Source organism: Chroicocephalus ridibundus, chromosome 4, assembly GCF_963924245.1.
Source record: "Chroicocephalus ridibundus chromosome 4, bChrRid1.1, whole genome shotgun sequence".
NCBI classification, from domain to species: domain Eukaryota; kingdom Metazoa; phylum Chordata; class Aves; order Charadriiformes; family Laridae; genus Chroicocephalus; species Chroicocephalus ridibundus.
The window spans coordinates 14,586,791-14,606,635 of NC_086287.1; the positions used below are offsets into that span (position 1 = coordinate 14,586,791).

The 19,845-nt window shown below is 34.6% G+C and overlaps 1 protein-coding gene across 2 annotated transcripts in view; it reads left to right on the plus strand.

Annotated features, from left to right (window-relative positions):
- Positions 1 to 14,743, plus strand: part of PDE3B (phosphodiesterase 3B) — a 100,518-nt gene extending 85,775 nt beyond the window's left edge. Inside the window, exons 10-17 of one of the 2 annotated variants that reach the window (XR_010070631.1) lie at positions 1,689 to 1,800; positions 2,572 to 2,685; positions 5,284 to 5,483; positions 6,534 to 6,737; positions 7,113 to 7,274; positions 8,644 to 8,893; positions 9,224 to 12,537; positions 13,310 to 14,743. Coding sequence is in view for 1 of the 2 variants with exons in the window: in XM_063331340.1 (XP_063187410.1) it covers positions 1,689 to 1,800; positions 2,572 to 2,685; positions 5,284 to 5,483; positions 6,534 to 6,737; positions 7,113 to 7,274; positions 8,644 to 8,893; positions 9,224 to 9,450 (1,269 nt within the window). In the remaining variant the exon portion in view is untranslated. Of the gene's footprint in view, positions 1 to 1,688; positions 1,801 to 2,571; positions 2,686 to 5,283; positions 5,484 to 6,533; positions 6,738 to 7,112; positions 7,275 to 8,643; positions 8,894 to 9,223 lie in introns of both variants that reach the window. The other variant, XM_063331340.1, reaches the window with a different exon arrangement.
- Positions 14,744 to 19,845: the final 5,102 nt, after the last annotated feature.

A 19,845-nucleotide genomic window follows, 5' to 3' on the forward strand; every position in this document is an offset into this window, starting at 1 on the left:
CCTCTCCCATTCATCAATGTCATCTGGAAGCTTCTGTCTTTTTCTTTATACTGGATTTAGCAATTGTGGAGCTATAGTATGAGATGGATTTGCTTCTGATCTGACCACAAAATATTTGTATTGCCAATATCTTAGTTTCCTACCCTGGAGCAGAACGCATGTTACTCTTGTTCAAGAGTAGTGTTAGGAACAATCAGCTGGAGGGAAGGAGACATACCAGAAGCACTCAGGTGGAGTTGGAAGCATAGGCCTGCACCTCTACTGAAGGCAGGAAAAAACAATGGGGATAATTTAATTTTTGTTGTTAGGCACTGTCTTTTCTTTCACAATACACAATATTCTGGGTATTGTTTTAAATCTTCAGTTAGTCTTGTTTGATCAAATGTTTTCAGGTCTTTTGTCACCTCAGTTAGTGACAACTGTTAATGTACAGACTAGGATGCCACAATCGACTTCTGAGTGGTGTTCTTTCTGTAGTACGCTAGTATTCTGTGATCCACATTGGCTTGTGTTTCGTTTGTGTGCAATCTAGGGGTTAGTTCAAACCTGTAAGTACTTAAGTGTGCAGGTTTCTACTTAACTCTACCAGAATTTCTGTATCGGTTCTTGCTGATATTGTATCTGCATGTACCACTTGTCCTTCTCCTCCCGCTCCAGTCCTTTTGTCCATTGTGCTGTAAGCTGATGCATAAAATATAAGTCAGATATTTTACTTATCTTGCCTAAGTAAGATATATGCTTACAGCGCATATCTTACTTAAGAGCCAATTAAAAACTGTATTTTACCATCACCAGCTGTAAGGTTCTCAAATTGGGTATGTGTAAGGGGAATGGTTGGGACAGGTGGAAGGAGGGACGTCCCCTCATTTTGCTCTCATGTTCCCACGCTTCAGAACTTACTCTTTCTCTCAAGTGTCTGGGAAGAAGTGACAAAAATGAGTAGCGGTGACTTGTTTTGAGAAGCTTTCATAATATTTGCAGTCTTGAGGGGGATTAGGTCTTTGTAGTCACTAAGTTCTACTTGTAAACTATAATGTATTTGCACAGTATACACATGCATGGATGTTCTGACTGCATTTTTGAATGCAGAACGCAAGATAAGTCATAATGAATAAAAGAAATATTATTTCTTTGCCAAAGTCTCAGAAAAGGATACAATGTTAGGTTTTGGGTTTCTTTATATTCATGTCTCTGCTACTATAGTTAAGTAATTTGAATTTTTGAATCATAGAATGGTTTGGGTTGGAAGGTACCTTAAAGATCATCTAGTTCCAACCCCCTATGCCATGGGCAGGGACACCTTCCACTAGACCAGGTTGCTCAAGTAATAATAAGAATACCGATTTCTTCCTTTTAGGTCACTAATGGAATAAAGCATGAGTTCTTTAACATTATGAAAAATTCAGAGAATATTATTAAAAATAATCAGTTGTGAACAGAATTTATCAGTAAAGAAATAAAATCTTTTATTATTGTGTATTTGACAGGATGATAAAAATCCACATTTTTGTGTTAAAGTCATTAAACGTGTCTATGACAATAGTTTTCAGATACTCTTTAATGGAATTAGTAATTTCCATCTCTATGAGCAAGTAAAAATATAAAAATAGGGATATTTTTAAAGTTGAAAAAGCAGAATATGCTTAGGTATATTTTTCAGACTAAAATTTATTTTAATATGCATTTAGGTAATTTATACCTTGTTTCAAGACACTGGTTTGTTTGAAATTTTCAAAATCCCAACTCAAGAATTCATGAATTACTTCCGTGCACTAGAAAATGGCTACCGAGATATTCCCTGTAAGTACTATCCAATTAGATATGTTTTCTTTTATATTAGTGTACCTCCTTTAGTGTTTATAGTAGTTTAATGTCTAATACAGAGGTATACAATGTCTGAACTTAGTATATTTTTAAATCAGTCCTAAATTCTGATAAGCGTATTAATTAATGAATTGCAGCAAAGAATTAGTGGACTCCAAAACTGAATTTGTTAACATGTAGGTTGAATATAATCTTGAAGAATTTTAATGATATTTGACTCAAACATTTGGAAGTCAATGGGAGAATATTTGTTGATTTAATAGAAATTTGGTTTAGGCCCATAGCAGAATAATAAGAAAATATAGAATTTTGACAGTAATTATTCATCTTGCTGTTTAGGGCAGCCAAATTTATTGGAAAACAAAACAAAAAAACAGCTCCCCACCCCTCCCCACACCCACCCACTCTCTGTGTCACGAATGTGTGCACCAACCCAGGTGCTTGTAGGTATTGCATTGGAAGCAATGCTAGTTGCTCACCGTCATTGATTTAGAAGGCTACTTAATCCCTTCCTGACTCTCGGGCAGGATGAAGTATGCTTAGAGGATGTTTGATATTTGTCTAACTTGTTTCTTGAAAACGTTTGGTGATATAGCCTCTACTAACAATTTTAAATCAATTTTTCCTTTATATTTAATCAAAATCTCCCTTAGAGTAAAATTGCCATATTACATTTCTTTTTTTTCTTTTTGTACCTTTTGATTGTATTTCAGATAATATTTTTGATTATATTTTGATAATTTTCAGATCACAATCGTATACATGCCACAGATGTTCTTCATGCAGTATGGTATCTGACAACACGGCCCATTCCTGGATTTCAGCAAATGCATAATGAGCATATAATGGAAAGTGATATGGGTGTGTATTCACATGGGTTATTTTTTTCTTTTGCTGTAAGAATGTTTTTTATGAAACTACAATAGTTAAAGCAAATTATTCTAGAAGAAATAATCTAATTATTACTATTCAATTTTTTTTTATCATTTAATATAAGGCAGTAGAAATATCACAATGTTAGTACACATGTTTCAGAAATATCATGCAGTAGATTTTTAGAAAAATTACTAGATGGGTAGTGGTTAGTCTGTTAGCCAAGAATACAGGGTCACTTAATAAATATTCTGTACTCAGTGAAACCTCTGGATACTGCTATAGTCAGCGTATTTTTAGCATTTGAAATCCATTAGAGTGATATTTCTTAACTTTATTGGGAAATTAAATAGATCAAAGAAAAAAATACCAAAGTCAAAGTATTTAACTTAGTTGAAGTCTTCAATGGTTTTAGTGTAAAAATGAGTATTGCGGAATTCTGTATTAGATATCACATGCAGACATTCAGGCATTGAACTGACTACCCTACCAATAACTGCATAAGAGCATTCCTGAAAGAGAAATAAAGATTTCAAATTCAAATTTTGTATGACATTAGATTTAATGAAGCTTGCTTTTGTGGAATTAACTTTTAAATTTACGTTTATAGATTTTTACTAAAATACCTAAAGCAAAGTATAATTATTCTAAATATACACTTTTATACTTAAATGAATGTATTTAACAAAAATAAAATCAAGCACTCTCTAGGAACTGTTTTATATGTGAAGTAAAAAAAAAAACCAAGATGCAAGTCATGTGGCTTTTAAAGGGCTGTAATTTTAAGAAGTAATTTGGGAACTGTATTGAACATCATACAATATATGTTATTTCTTCCTTAATAATTAGACCCTCTGCTGTCATCTTTCTCTTTTTTTCCAAGTTTGCCCATCTCCACGGATTGCATCCTATTGCATTTTCTTTCTCTAAGTGTTAAAAGGGTTGAGACTGGAGACTTGACTGGAGGAAAGAAAAATGATAAAAATCCTTTTGTTTCCCTTAACAAAAAAGCAAAATTAAAATAAGAAATTATGGTCTTTCTGCTTTGGAACTCTTCCAGTATAAATGTTACGAGGATTTTTAATGCTTGGTGATTCTATTAAGGCAAAAGAGACCTTTTTTATTATGCAGTGATGAAATAAGTACTATTGCCTTTTTTTTTTTTTTCTTTTTAATAGGTAGTGACTTGGTCCAGGGGAAAGAGGAGAATAAAACTGTGAATCTCCTTATCATGCAAATATTTCTAACTTAGTGGGTTTAATTCCTTTTGCAGTAGTTTCCACTTTCCCCCGAGCTTTTCCTATAGGTCTGCAAGTTCAAGAAATGGGCAAATTATAGAAATATTAAGGGAGTTGCTGACTGATCCGTTCTTGGCCTTGTTGAGGTTGCAGAGAAATTGTAGAATGCTCTTTTAGTGCTGTCATTTTAAGAAGGGAATGAAATTCCAGGTGTGCCTAACAGCAGGAAGTCTTTCACAGCACGACAATAAGGGGAAGGCAAAGAAGTGACAAAGACCTTAACAGTACTGTGTAACCACTGGTATCCGTGTGGATTTTCCAAGATCTGTAGTTTGGACTCTGAGATGTACATTTTTGCTAGTTTTTCTTCCTTTTCTTCATTCCCTTCCATGGAACACATACCTACGAGTGCATTTTAATAATTCGAAGCTTAGATGGTTACGGTCGCTTTCTAATCTAAATGACAACTTTACTGCAATTAAGACATAGACTAGGTGGCCAGTGTCCCTTGTTCCACTAGATTGCCTTCTGTGCTTGCTGGAACGTTCCTCTGAACCAGCCTTCTACAGCACGAGTGAACTGTAGCTGCAAAGAGAGTGACTTCCTCTCTTTTATGTCTTCTAAGTCCCCATACAGTTTCAAGGACCAAGACAAATCTTTTCTTCTTTCCTCTCTGATTTTGATGGGCAGTAAGCGTGGATATGAGCCCCACACATATTGCCAAAAGTGTAAAATTTACATTTCTTTTTCTAAAATTTTGTGGCAAGAGTGATCTCTGAGTGTGGTGAATTAAAAATATTTGTTTTTCCTGATCATGGCTGTTCAAAGCTCTTCTGAAATCTCCGTTGTTTGTGTGAATGATAGTTATCCCTCAGCATTGCAAAGGGAAATCTTGTCTGAAAACCTGGACCCTGAGATATATCTGTATGTAGTCATAGGTGAAGAATTGGGTTTAGAACAGGAATGTTCCACTTTCCAGTTTTGGGGAACTTCTTGCAGACTCTGCAATGTCCTATAGGATTTTGCCCTCCTTGAGTAATGTGAAGAAACAGCTGAAGCTTTTTATGTATTTGTAAGACTGCATCTACCCTTTTGGTCAACCCGTGAGGTCACGACAAATTTACAACTTACTGGCATTTCAACTTTTCTTCAGAATTGCTGGTTTATCTATAAACAATAGCATGTCTTTTTTTAAAAAGTATAACTCTTTCTTTGCCAATTATTCAGCTCCACAATTACAAGGACAACTGTATTAAGGTTATGTTCATAATAGTATATGGCTAAGTCATTTAAAATGTATTAAAAATAGGAATGAAATAATGCTCTAAAAAATATTTTATTTTCTTAGATGAAGCCAGTGGTATCGCCCCTGTTCAAGTCAGCTACATTTCTTCAAAAAGTTGTTCTATTGCTGATGACAGTTATGGTTGTCTGGCATCAAACATTCCTGCTTTGGAATTGATGGCATTATACGTAGCAGCTGCCATGCATGATTATGATCATCCTGGTCGTACAAATGCTTTTCTAGTGGCTACAAATGCACCTCAGGTAAGAAATTTGTTAACTGGAAAATTATTTGTCTGTGTCTGAAATCAGAATAATTACATTTTTTCTCTTCTATATCCCTATATCACAAACCAATGCAACTTGTCAGGAGGCGGAGATATTAAAAATGAACTTTCCAGAGTTTTCCACAATTCCTTAATGCAAAAAAAGTTTAGGATGTAGGCAGTTATGCATTTCTGCTGAAAACAGTATACAAGGGAGAATAAAAACAAGCAATGCAGACATTCATCTCCAATTTTCAAAAATAAATACATCCGTTTTGTTAATAATCTCTTTCTTTCTTCAAAACATAAAGATGATTTTTGCAGCTTCCCAAAGAATTTTTTTCAGGTCCTATTTAATCTATATTCAATTAATTATTTTCTAGGATGTTTGTATAAACACAGGAGTTGTGAGTAAAATCTACTATTATTTTATTATTTTAATTAACTCATTTGCAGTTAAAATGTATTCATCAGCATTAAACACAGCACGGTGAAAACTAGTGATACTCCACACCATTTTGCATTAACCACAGTTTTTATATGCTTTGGAGTTCTTTTCATGAATTGTTTTTTGGTCTTTTGTTTTTGGTTTGTGGGGCTTTTTTTTAAACAATACTGGAATTAAGTGGAATTAAAAGCATATATGCAGATCTGGGGGTTTGTCTGTTTGTTGTTTTGATTTTTTGTTGATGGGTTTTTTTATGTCAGTGTGCATAATCCACACATACTGCCAGAAGTGGAAAGTCTGCGTTTTAAGCGATTTGTGTATGTCCGGCTACAGTGTGAATGTAAATGTCACTAAGACATCATTAAGGACAGAAAAAAACTGCTATTTTTTTTTCTCATCTGCCTTTTTTGTTCCACTTTAACCCTCAAAACTAGAAGGCAAAACATTATTTCCAATAGTTGTTTTGTTTTGTTTTAAAGACTTGTTTCGGACTATCCTGTAAGCTTCAGAATATTTAATTACGAATTTAAATCTTTACTCTGTCATTTATGATTCTCTTTCTTTTTTTTTTTTTCTGTCTTTTTTTTTTTGTTTTTGTAGGCTGTTCTCTACAATGACAGATCAGTCTTAGAAAATCACCATGCTGCTTCTGCCTGGAATCTTTTCTTATCACAACCAGAATACAACTTTTTATCAAATCTTGATCATGTAGAATTCAAGCGTTTTCGTTTCTTAGTGATTGAAGCAATCCTTGCCACAGATCTCAAGAAGCATTTTGATTTCCTTGCAGAATTTAATGCCAAGGTTTGTTACATTTTGGTGTCTGCACTGAGCTGGTCGTGATATGCTGATGTTAATGTTGCTACTCAGTTGTTTTTAGTATTAATAATTTGCATTTGAAGTTTTATATTATTTAAATTAAGTTACTGAAAAAAATGCAAATACAGTATTTCCTTTTTACAAACCAATTCTAGATTGTTTTGTAGATTGCCTAGCAGATGTGACATGGAGGCCCAGAGGAGACCTAAAGCATATCTCACTTTTTCATTTTCTGAAAGATAGTAAATGACACTTTTTTTTTTTTTTTTAAATGCAAGTGTCTGTTGTTGAAAGCCTGAAAAAAATAACATTGATGAATAGTTTTAACTTAATTTTTAAAAATGTACATGCTCAACCCAGGTCAATGATATCAACAGTCATGGCATAGAATGGAGCAATGAAAATGATCGCCTACTGGCCTGTCAAATATGCATCAAACTGGCGGATATTAATGGCCCAGCAAAAGTGAGAGAGCTACATCTGAAATGGACAGAAGGCATTGTCAATGAATTTTATGAACAGGTGGGTATGGAAAATGTAATTTACTTTTTTTTTTTAATGACAGGTAGATGATAAATTCTTTGCATTATCAAATGTATAACTACATTAAACATTATTCCTTGTGTTAAATCTTCAGGTAAGGTATTTCCGTCTTCTCTTTCTGAATACTGAAAATTTATTTTTATAGGTAGCATACTAACATAATCTTTTACTTCCTATCAATTGTGTTAGAAGCTTGAAAACAAGCTCCCTGCCAGTGTTGTCCATTTTTCAGATACCCGTTTATTTTCTTTTGGCTTTTTTTTTCTTAGGATGATGCTGATAAACCAAAATAACTTCTTCTGCTTTGGGAACTTAAGTTCACTGGAATGTTTGTAGGCCAAAGAATATGGATAGAATCCACAAGACTGGAAATGTATATTCAGCTAACTCTTAGTGCAAAGACAGAAGATATTTCAAAACTTTCAAATTTAAATATATAAAATATACATTAGTAACTAACAGTATTAAAATGTAAATAAGATTTTTACAGTGGAACGTTGTTAACTAGAAAAAAGTCTGAAAATTTGTTGGCTATTTTAACATTTACTACTTCTGTAAGTACCCCAAAATATATTCTACATTTCTACTCTATTTTTTTTTCTGTAGTCAGTTTTCTGAGTAGGTAGCTATTTATGAGGCAAGGACTGAAAAATATTTTTCAAACTAGGAAGATAAACGTAAACAAAAAAATCACTTGGAAGATTTAAGCAATAACAATAATAATCTGAAGAAGAACCTTACCATAAGACCTTAGTATTCTAAGTTTCTCCTTTCGGAAAAGCTTTTTTCATAAAGCAATCAGGTCCACAGATGTGCTGAGATAAATGATTATAACTCAGTTGTGTATGAGCAACTGTTACATTTTTTTTCTTCTTCAATTTATAAAGTGGGAAAAAGCCCCAAACCAAACCACTTTATTTTGGATGTTACAGTTCAGTTCATTCTATGACTTTTGGGGGAAGCTGTTAACCAGAATGCCTTACTCTGGCTGATTACTTCCCCGTTTTCTCTGTTCATCAGCTCAGCAATTGAAGTCAAATCTTTGCCTGCTGTGAGGCCGTCCTGTAACAGGAGCTCCAGTAGAACTAGGTCTCCATCCATGCACGAGGGTATCTTGCAGCAAAGCTGAAGGAAGGATTATGGGCTATGCAAGTCTGAGCCATAATGTGTCTTTATTTTAAATTGGCCTAATTACATTTTAATTCACTTAGTCTATACTATTATTGCCTCTAGTAAAAAGATACAATCCATGTGATGTTTACTTGCTTCCTTGAAAGTAATCTTTAGAATAAAAATTCAAAGTTAATTTTGTGAGAAATTTTGATAATTTTTTCCATTTGTTTTTCAGGGTGATGAAGAAGCAAGTCTTGGATTACCTATAAGCCCCTTCATGGATCGTTCTTCTCCACAGCTTGCAAAACTGCAAGAATCTTTCATCACTCACATAGTTGGACCCCTTTGTAATTCCTATAATGCAGCTGGGTTGCTTCCAGGGCAGTGGGTTGATGAAGAGGAGGAGGATGCAGATAGTATTGAAGATGATGATGGAGCACAGTTAGAGAGTGATGATGAAGAAATGGAAGATGATCTCATTTTAAGTAAGTTTCTGTATTTCGGTTGGCACATATGGTTGTCATGGATTCAGACATAGCAATGATGGTTGAAATTGTGTAGTACAAATATTACAGATTGTGCAATTATGCTGCTTCATAAATTTTACTCTATTAATAAAATTTTTGTTCTTACCAGGAGAATTTGAATGGAAACTCATTGTTATCCTTTGCCATGTCGCTATTTAAATATTCTGATTAAGCATCCATGGTTTTTGCTCAAATTTGCATCTCTCTTGCAATGTGCCATTGGTTTTGTATGTGTAAAATATAATTACTTTGAATCTCGAACAATCAAATATGCTTATAATTTTACAGAAGCTCGAAGAAAAAAAGGTAGACGAATATTTTGCCAGCTAATACACCATCTCAGTGAAAATCACAAAATATGGAAGAAAATGATTGAAGAGGAAGAAAAAAATAAAGCTGAAGGAGCTAAACTGCTGACTGAGATCTCATCTTTACCTCAAGCAGATGAAATTCAGGTTATTGAGGAAGCTGATGAAGAAGATGAGCGACAAGTAGGAGAAGACAAGACATGCTAAGAAAACTTCAGTGGTGTCCAGTATGATGATAGCCTACTTTTTTTCACTGTGCTGACTTTCGCCTGACACAATTCACATAAAATTGAAAGGCCTTAATACTGTGAGAGGATTCTTTCTACTCTAGTGGAATCCCACTCCTATGCACTTTCGCCACACAGAATATGAAACTTTATTCAAAGATTGAGTATTGTATACCCTGATGCAAAGTTCTTTATGCCTTAGTTGGTATAAAATATCCTGATATAATGCTGCCTTGCTGAAATGGAACTCTTCTTTTCCTTGAGGTACCTGCAATTTTTAAAAAACATTCAGTGACTTCAGTTACCAAAGTGGCAAGAACTTTTGCTAACAAGGAAATGTGGGATGAATCCTAATATTGTCTTTAGTTCTTTATTTCATGTTATTTTTGAACATGAATAAGAAAAAGCCTGTGCCTATATGAAAACTATGTTACTGTTGCAGTGCAAGCCTGTTGTGGGGTGTCTACTTAGTGCAGTAGTGTGCTTAATGTAGTCATCTCGGAGCAACTGTTCAAGGACTGTGACACAATGCTGAATTCTGATATTTGTGGTTTAAAAAAAGAAAAAAAAATCCAGGTGCATCTATTTCTGATGCTTTTTATTATTGTGCATAATCTGATGTTTTATTTTTGCAGAAAATATTCAGGTTTGCAGTGGGTGTTCATGATAATTCATTGAGTACAAGGCCATTATCATCTTTCACCTTGCTGTTTTATGGTAGAACATTAAAAACCTGTTCAGCTACTTAAATTATTGAGGAATCTTATTCTTTTAGTCATAATGCTATATTTCCTGCCCTTACTCAGGTTCCTGTTTAAAAACAAGTCAACCATAACATAGGTTTTTATCTTACACCAATTTCCGGTATTAAATTTTAAGGAAATAAAATCGCGTTTCATTTATTCTTTGTATGTAAAACTTCAGGAGCATTAAAGAGTTAAAAAAAAAAAGAAAAAGACATGAGCTACTGTTTCAAAATGGCTAGTGTATTTTAACGTGCCCATATCTTTTCTCCCATCGCAGACAGAGCTTATATTGACTTTAAGTTTGATGTACATCCTGAAATATACATATGGAAAGCAGAATATGAAAACTTTGTGTAAACCCTAATAGTAAGATAAATATCACCGTACTATATTACATTTTTAGATTGTTGAGTTTTTAAATAAGGGACTTAGAGATTCCACACCAGTGTATTTTTAGGAACACCACCATTGTAGGTCTAATTGAAAAAAAAAAAAAAAAGCAAGCATAAATTCGGCCACAGGTATGTAAGCAGGCCAAAAATAAAGCTAGTTTTAAAAGTGCACCTTTTAGTACTAAACATTTATATGCTGTGCAGTTGAATTGAATAAAAACAAATGCACACATGTGCATGTTGCTAAATGTATCTTAGCATATTTGTGTTTACATTTACATCAGTTGACTTTGAAAAAAGTTAACATTCCTAAGATAACCTTGTGTAAATCATATTGCGCTATTTTACACAAACAAATTTTTATTTTGCTCTTTGATTGGCCAGTTTAAATAACTGAAAGGAATTATTTTTTTATTTTCCACTAATAAGCTTTTTGTTGACCCATTTAGAAGACCACTGAGAAATGCTTTTGCTATTTTATATATTCAGTGCCAAATTCCCCTTTGCTGCCATTATTACTATCACTGCATTTTTTGTAACATGAGCAGTGTTAAAACCAGATATTTCTGTCATTAATAAAATGTTGCACTATTGAAGCTGGCACTTACTGATCATTCACTTGTATTTTACATTTGTTGTTCATATATTTTCCTAACAGATAATTTGAAGACTACAGAAATTATGCTTGTTTCAGTATGCTGTATTCTCAGCATTTCCTGTTTAGCCTATGTGTTTGTACGTAAAAATATGACTTTAATACTGTTTGGTTTGATTTTTTCTTTGACTTAAAAAAGGATGCAGATGAGTTTGTCTAAAGTTACTGTGGTATTATTTTATATTACAGTTTTCCATTTAATTTCCTTTAAAAAATTATTATTAAAAATAATGTAAAGAAAGAATAAGAAGGTAAAAATAACATTTTATCGTTTACTAAAGCATCGGCAGCATTTATATCTGGTGACAACATTGCTAGCAACTTTTTTTATCTCAGGTTTCCCTTAAACTCTTTGAGAAATACTGAAGCATTTTTTTAATTCTGAAACAAGTAACAGACCTTAGTGTTTAATAACCTATGATGCTAATATGTATTTCCAATAAGATATTTTCAAGTTACAATAGCTTGCTTCCAAGATATGATTAATTATGAATGTATTCAAAATCCACCTTAAAATGTCTGTTATTTATGTATACATAATATGTGACATTGTTACGCCAAGAGTAAGAGTAAAAGAATATACAAATGTCATCAAAGGTTGGTTCAGGGCAAGTTTGCAGAATTGGATGTAACTGTAATCGAAGGTGTCTTGATCTTTCAAACATGGTGATTGAGGGTCATCTGAATGTCGATTGAGCTGTTGTCAACAATAATATATCTCCATATAAGGCATATCACTCTTATTCTGGTAACAACCCACTGAGAAATTACAACCAATTGAAATCTGTGGTCACAGTTCAGTTCACCGCTACCAAGGGATGATAGGAGCACAGAAAGCACACAAAAGAAGGCATTTAAAATACGTTCTAAAGCAACACTCACCACTTTTTTTTGTGAAGAATGAGGCCAAATTAGGCTATACTGGGGTTTATGCTGCTACAGTAGGCGTACCTTTTATGGATAATATTCTCAGGTTTAAGTAAAGTTTTTAACCCCTTTCCTGTCAAGAGTCTCACGTCTCGTCGTTGCCTTCTTTTACAATGTATGTTGGATTACTTGCTCCTATGCATACAGTGCATACAGAATGAGACTACAAAGTTTCCTGTAAGGACCCAATTCCCTTCATGCCTCTGGAGACCTCTGGATGTTACGGTGGTGCTAAACTAGTCAAAAGGAACCACTTGGATCCTCTTCCTGTGAGTTCTTCCTCCATGACAAAGTTAGACAGCAAGTCTAAGATGCAAAATGAAAGGACTAGTGTAACATTACTTAAGGTAAGTCCAAATTAACAATGTTTGCACACGACCTCATTTGTTCTGTGCATAGAACCATTTCTTCTCTGTAGTTCTTGCATTCAGTTTTAACCAGAACCAGTGGCAGGTGAATCAGCACAAGCAGTTAGCAAGAGCCCACTTTTAGCTCTGGTCCTTCCTCCTGGGCAGGCATAGTTGAGGCTGGGCTTCTGATTCCACTAAAAGTATACACAGAATTTGAGGTAATCTAATCTAGTGTGTGGCACTAACATTTGCAAGGCACTACTTTCCCTTTTGTCCAAAAAACACTTGAGAAGGTGTGAGAGGTGCAGAATTGGAAGTGTCTCATACGCTGGTGAGTGTGAGATCAGGAATCCCAATCTGTGAGACACATTCTGGAGTAAAAGGATGGCATTGGCTTAGGTGATGAGAATTAGAAAGGAGAAGTAGGAATGGCACACACACACACAAAAGATATGTTCTTATTCAGGAGAGAGACACTGTTTATTGTTTCAAGCCAGTTCATTGTCTTCAAAAGAATATGGAAACAAGGTATCTTTGGTAAATCAGAATATTTGGATAGTTAGAAATTAAATTAAAATAGAAATTAAAAATAAGTTGTACTGCTTAATAACAATACAATTACCATAACTTAAGTTTGATGCAAGTTTAAGAAAATTGACTTCTCTGTGGCCAATAAAGATTAGATGAGAGAAAATAAATATAGGAAGTTGATTAAATGAGGTACAAAAAGCATGACCAAGACAGTTGTTTTTTTTTCTTTTTCCTCCAGCTTTCTTCAGAATTGTGTTTCTGGACAACTTGCTTCTTCTTGTCTGTGTTAAGGCAAATGCGATAATGAATTGCTTTCATTTTTGGAATGAAGAATTTTCCTTTCCATATCTTCTGAAGTAAGCCATAAGAATCATACTGCAGGTTCTCTGAGATGAAGCTGGCCAAACAACACAACCGTTTACTGATCTTAATTTAATAGGGACGTAAGCAATTAGTACTTTTGTTCTCTGCTAAATGAGGAAGAATAATGTCTTATATTTCAGAGGAAACAGGAAAGAAAGCTTATGGACTAAGCTGCTCTAGGATAAACACTCCAGTGCACTTGAGTTTCTAGTTGGCGGTGACTCTCCTGGCATAGTGTACGTCCCCCACATCCTTATGAATCCAGCCAATAGGTACATAACTCTGAACTGAGCAATCCGTCTCAATGGTTTTGTTGTCCTCTTTTTACTCTCCTGTACCTAAGACATTTCTGGTTTAGACTTGAAATTATACTTCTGGTTAGTCTCACTTCTCTTCTCTGCAATACAACAAAAAAACCCAAATAGAGTAACTAGCAATTGCTTGTTTTGTTAATGATAGGTTAAGCTATAGAAAGTGGTTCTAGTAAAGAAGAAACTGTTTTCCTTTGGTACTGAGATTGAAACATCTGTCCAGAAATTGGCTGACTTTAAATGCTATTGTTGCGATACAGTCAGGATACTGAATAATGGATGTTTAATGTATTTAAGTGATTGACACTTACTTGGTTTTATGTGACACTACAGGCACCCTTCAAAAAGGGCACAACACAATCAGAAATATTTGACTGGAAGGTTTCTTTTGGAATCTGTACACCATGAGTCATCTTCTGATTTCTGTAAGTCAAGAGATCACAGGTGATAGCAACTGGTGTCTATGATAAATTCTACTATGCAGGCTGTATTACCTGGCAGAATGTTACAATCTGTGAAATCTAAGTAAAGAGAGTAAAAGTGTTACACAGAGGAGAAACCTTCTGCCTTTTGGTTTATCTGTGAGGTTTCAGAAAAATAGAAATATGTAACATCAAACCAATAGAGCTTTTAAATAATGGTGAAAGATTGTAGTGTTTCAAATGATTCCTACCGTTCACCTTGTGATTTGTCCATGTTCTAAATATCTTGCCAAAAAACAGGTGATGAGTCACTTCTGACTCATCTCTCCAGATCAGCAGAACCCTTAGCACCTTGAATGAAATCAAAGTCTTTTCATTTTACTCGCATATAAACTAAAGACTAATGCTTAGCTTAAAATGCAAGTATTATACCAAAAATCCAAAGGGTAAACTTGACGTTACTAATTGCACATGGGGAGCAGACTGCAGACTTTGTCACCTGTGCCAGTGAGATGTGAAAACTTGCTCCTATATGCGGTCATTCAAATAAACTTAATATACCCCTCTTTCTCATGACATTCATCCTGCTAGAATTTATTAATCTCTGTGGTACTGCCAATTTATCTGACTCATATATAACTAAGCTTTCTCTCAGTCAGAGAAGTGAATGAAGAGGCCCTCCTATTTATCTTTGAGAATGGGTTTGTAATCATTTTGTTCTATTCATCATAAATACAGCATTACCAAAATACTGTTTCTAATTTCAGATGTCACACCCCAGGAAAAGTATCTGTCCATTAGATAGATTGCAGAATTCCAGTACAGAACAGTAGACTGACCAGAAATGTGGAAGACATGGCCTAAAGAGAAGAAGAAAGATTAAATTAATTCGAGATGTTTCTGAGACTAGAGAAAAAGAGACTTAAGTGAGATATTCTAAGATTTTAAATGCTTAATAAGGCTCCTTCAAAGAGCAAAGTAATCAGAATAATGTTTTCGGTGTTAATTGTGTTTAGGACAAGTAACAGCTTTAGATTGCAAGACGGAAGATTCGGGCTCAACAAGGCTAATTGTCTACGGACTGAGAGGGCTGTGACTCACTGAAATAGATTGCCTTGGACTATTAGGGAAGTCTTTAAAAATAAAAAAAAAGTCCAAAAAACAGGTTTCAGAAAAACATATTATTGGGTCAGATGAGTGAACTGTATAACTTACTGAGATCCTTTCTGGACCTATTTTTACATACTAGTACTAGAGATGAGATCTGATACGGATCACTTTAAATACCAATAAGAAAAGGTGCACAATGATAGAAAATAGTCAAATAATAACATTCAAACAACAGGAACTGGATGTGTCAACTGAATCTCTACTTCAGTGAATATTAAAAGCTTTTCAGTTACTGAGTATTTAACTGGTAATACATCTCCCACCGGACTTAGTGTTGAGGGAGAGATCTGGAATCCTTTTGAAAAAACAGACAAGCAACAGACAACAAAAAACGACATGACAAAAAACAAACAAGAATTAAGATTCTGTCTAGTTGTCAGCTTACTAATAAATGGAAATGCAGTAGCCAAAATGTTTTTAAAAAATATGATTGTCCAAAGTTAGTTTGCTAAAGCTTGTTTTTTTTTAAAATATTTGTCAAGCTATATGGTCCTCTCTAGATCTTAAGAAAGTGTGTACTGAAGACATTGGGAGGTGTTGGATGCTTACAAAGAGGATTAGTTTAAGCAAGTGGGGGTTTTAGATAAATTTTAGCCCTTGGCACTGAGTTTCATTGCAATCAACAATGAATTATTCCTATAATTTCTTTTCAAATATATAATCATAACATTTCTTATGACACGAAGAACTTGAATATTCTATAGACTATCTACAACTTGTGATGAAGTAAACGCGATATTAAGGTATGTTGCATTTTCCGCTATACTGTGACAGTTTAGACTGTATATTCTTTGAAAGAGAAACAGTATGTCTTTATGTGATATACAATACAATGGAACAAGATCTGAAGATGCCTTGAAGGGGCTTTAAAGAGCAACTTTTATGCTTCCAAAAAGAGCAATTGAATTAACTTCCTAACATATATAGGCACGGAAGGGGCATGAGTACCTATGTTTTTCCTGGAAAAGTTAGGCATGTTCACCAACATTATTATTTTAACTGAGCTTATTGTGCAAGTTGAAGAGAACTAAAAGGGCAGTTGGACTCCTTAAACGGAGACACGTGTGGAAAAAGAAAACTTAATTACCTGAGAATCTCAACTCGAATTCTTTAAGAGGTTTTATCCATATCGATTCTATTACCTAATTTTCATTCCTCCTTGGTATAAAACCCTAGCTGGATTACCTGTATTACTGAAGGACCTGAACAACAGTTGAGCCATCCTTTATTCCCTCGTTTTAGTGAGGGTATAAGAGTGTCCCTGGGGCACACAGCATGGACCTTGTTGTCTAGATGTTAATGGTGGGACTAATGTCTAAATTAAAAAACTAAAAAATTAACTGTAATGTAAGAAGGTCTTTTGTTTAGATGTAATATTTTTTTCATGCTTCTGATAAATCATTGCTTATACAAATTAAAAATATTTATTTTAAGATTTTTTAGTATGAGCGTAGAAAAGGAAGTCAGCACGTGAAACCAGCAAGGGAATAAATAGTAAGTTTATTCTGTTTTCTGGTATATTACTATAGGCTGGTATGTATCATATGCAAAATTTTAGGCAAGCAGCCATCTGCTGCGGTAATAGTAAACTATTGGATTAGATCGCACATTCTTGATATGCTCCATTATTTTAATGGATTTAATCTATTTGGAATGTTACTTGTTCAGAAGAACGTAACAAACGTAATGTCTCCTGCAGTCTGGCAGTCTTCCTAAGAAATGACAGCTCTGAGTATGGCTTCTGCCTAATTCTAATCACATTGACATCAAGATAGCTGACAGCCTTCAAAAATATCTAAAGGGATAATCTAGAAATGGAAGAATCTGCTGATCCTCAAATTGTATTGTATGAAAGGAACAGAATAAGGCATAATATTTCCAGAACAGAAGCTTAATTTGATCTTGATTAGACAAAGGGTTTGAATTATGAGGCCCAAATGCCAAAAAACCACCTCAGACATGTAGCTGCTAGGAAAGTGCATGTCTGTACCTTCACAGACCAATTTATACTGAGAGTTTACCTTTCAGACTCTTACTGAATAGTCCACTGTACTTGGCTGTGTTATCTTGTGTTTTCATCATTCCATCAATCTCACCCAAAGATAAATTCTGATCTGGCATCTTCACCATTGTGATTTTTTTTCCCCCGTTTATCCTTGATCCTTATATTTTCCCATTCAATGCATTGTTGCAAAATTTACATAATACTATTTTCACTCCTTTTGCAAAGTGATTTGACTGTCTTTTATTGTGTTCTCTCTGAATTTACTACTTTTTAGGTGAATGTGCTATTTTAACGACAACATAATCTACCTCATCTACTCACTAGTGCTTGTAGAAACCATTAGGCTCAATTCAAGCTAAAACAAAATGCAGATTAATAGTTTATTTTCACTATCAGCATTAGATTCAGAATCTAATTGTGTAGCAGAACAACATACTAAATCAAGAAAAAATGTGCTTGCTATGTGAGCTCAGGCTGCTTTAACACTTGAATAGCTGGCAGAGGTTTGGAGTTCAGAGAGAACAGTAAATTTTATAAGCTGATAATTGAGCCAGGAGGGACTACTGTAACCTTATGTCATTTACTTCTCATGCTGAAGACAGTGCAAATTAGAACCAGAGCACAGGAGAAAGGTCTGATAAGTGATTTTAAAATTTCTGTAACAATCCAGGACTGCCTGTCCTCACTGCTAGTTATATCCTTGATTCTTCACCTAAAGCTGTTCAAAGTATTCACCTGGTTCCTAGTTTAAAGATATGTCACCTTGACTTCTATTTATATTCTTGTCTACTTACTGAAGAGATCTTTTATCAACCTTTTGTTCTCTGTTTAGGTAGCTGAAGACTGTAATCAAGTCATTTAATCACGCGTTTGTTAAACCAAGCAAATGAATTGTCTCCAACGTGTCACTAGCCAGTATGTTCTACAGTACGTTTCTGTGGTGTATATTCTGGAGACATGCTTGAGCTTCCAACTTATCCGAAAACTTTCTAACAGTGCCAGAGTGTCACCAAGTCTGAAATAATAAATCATTCTGAAATGGAAGCATATTAGCTTGGACATGGTACTGCCCTGATATGATGGCATACTATTTGGTCAGCTCATAAATCAGAAGTACCTTGCAGCAATCCACAACGTATAGCATAAACATATTCTTAGTCATTTTTACAGCTTTATAGGAACACTAACCATTTTTTTAAATGCTTCTTCAGTTATAGACCACAGAACAGGACACAGTATTCAAGGAATGCTTGTGCCAGCTCCAAATACATATATAGCTTCTGTATACTCACTCAATATTTTATCAGTACAAGATCTTTTGGCTGCACAGTTAAAGTTCATGTTTAACTAAGAACCCACTATGAATCCCAAGCTGCTTTAGAATTACAGCTTTTCAATATAGATTTCCCTCATCTTATGCCCGTTTTCAGTGTCATTGGCTCATAGACATCTGAATTTATATTTGGACACGTCCAAAAAGGCCAGAGTCCAGAAGGAAAGACCTTCCTTCTATTGATATTGGATCGGGCCCACGGGAGGTCAAAAAAATACTCTGTGAAATTAATAGATTGTAGTGTGAGTGTATGAAATGAATGTAAATCAACTGAATTCTTTTCAGGATTACAATTTTATAACTTCTGCAACTTTACTAGAAAATAGAATGATCTTGTATCAGAAGCACGATGATGATGCTTAAGGAGGGATCACCAGAACAAATGCAGAAAGATCCATGACTTCGCCGCAAGCTCTGGTCAAGTCTAGTTACAGGCAAGGAACATTTGGAGAGAGATGCTGAATACCACCGAATAGAGACAATGCTAAATTTCTGCTGCATAAAGTCAGTGCACATCAGATCATCTTGTGCAATATAGTTATCAACACTGCCTACGTTGTGGCTGCAGAATTGTTCTCCCACTTGGAGTGCACTGAAGTTTCATTTGCAAGAAAAGCTGGTGTGGGGGAAAGGGAGACGGGCACATCTATTCAGCAATTTTCCTGTCAGTAGGAAGAAGAAAGGGAATGAGTCCACAAGCACACAGAATGGTTGTTAAGGGTAGGTTGGGTTAATAAGCAGAGAAAAAAGTTGAAGTGGATAGGGAAATAGGGAAAAAGTGGATGCAGAATGAAACATGTAAATATAACCAATACCGACACAGATTTACAGAAAAGACAGTTTGTCAAATGTATTTGATTGCTTAAATGAGACCGTAAATTGGCATATAACGGTAAAAGTTTGGATTGATAATCTGAGGCTTTTATACGGCGTTTTGATTTAGAAACCAGAATGACACATAATCAATATGATTCTCATTAAATGGATTCAAGACTAGAGAGGAGTTAGATCTCAAAGTACCTCAGCATAAGGGAATTATCCCTGGCCAGCTGCATTTTGAACGTAGCCCCAAAAAGAACTGGTTCTTGATTTTTTTTTTTTTTTTTAATGCTCCCCTCACTTCAATTAGGATTATTTGAATCATGTTTTAACCAAAGGATGTTCTAGAGT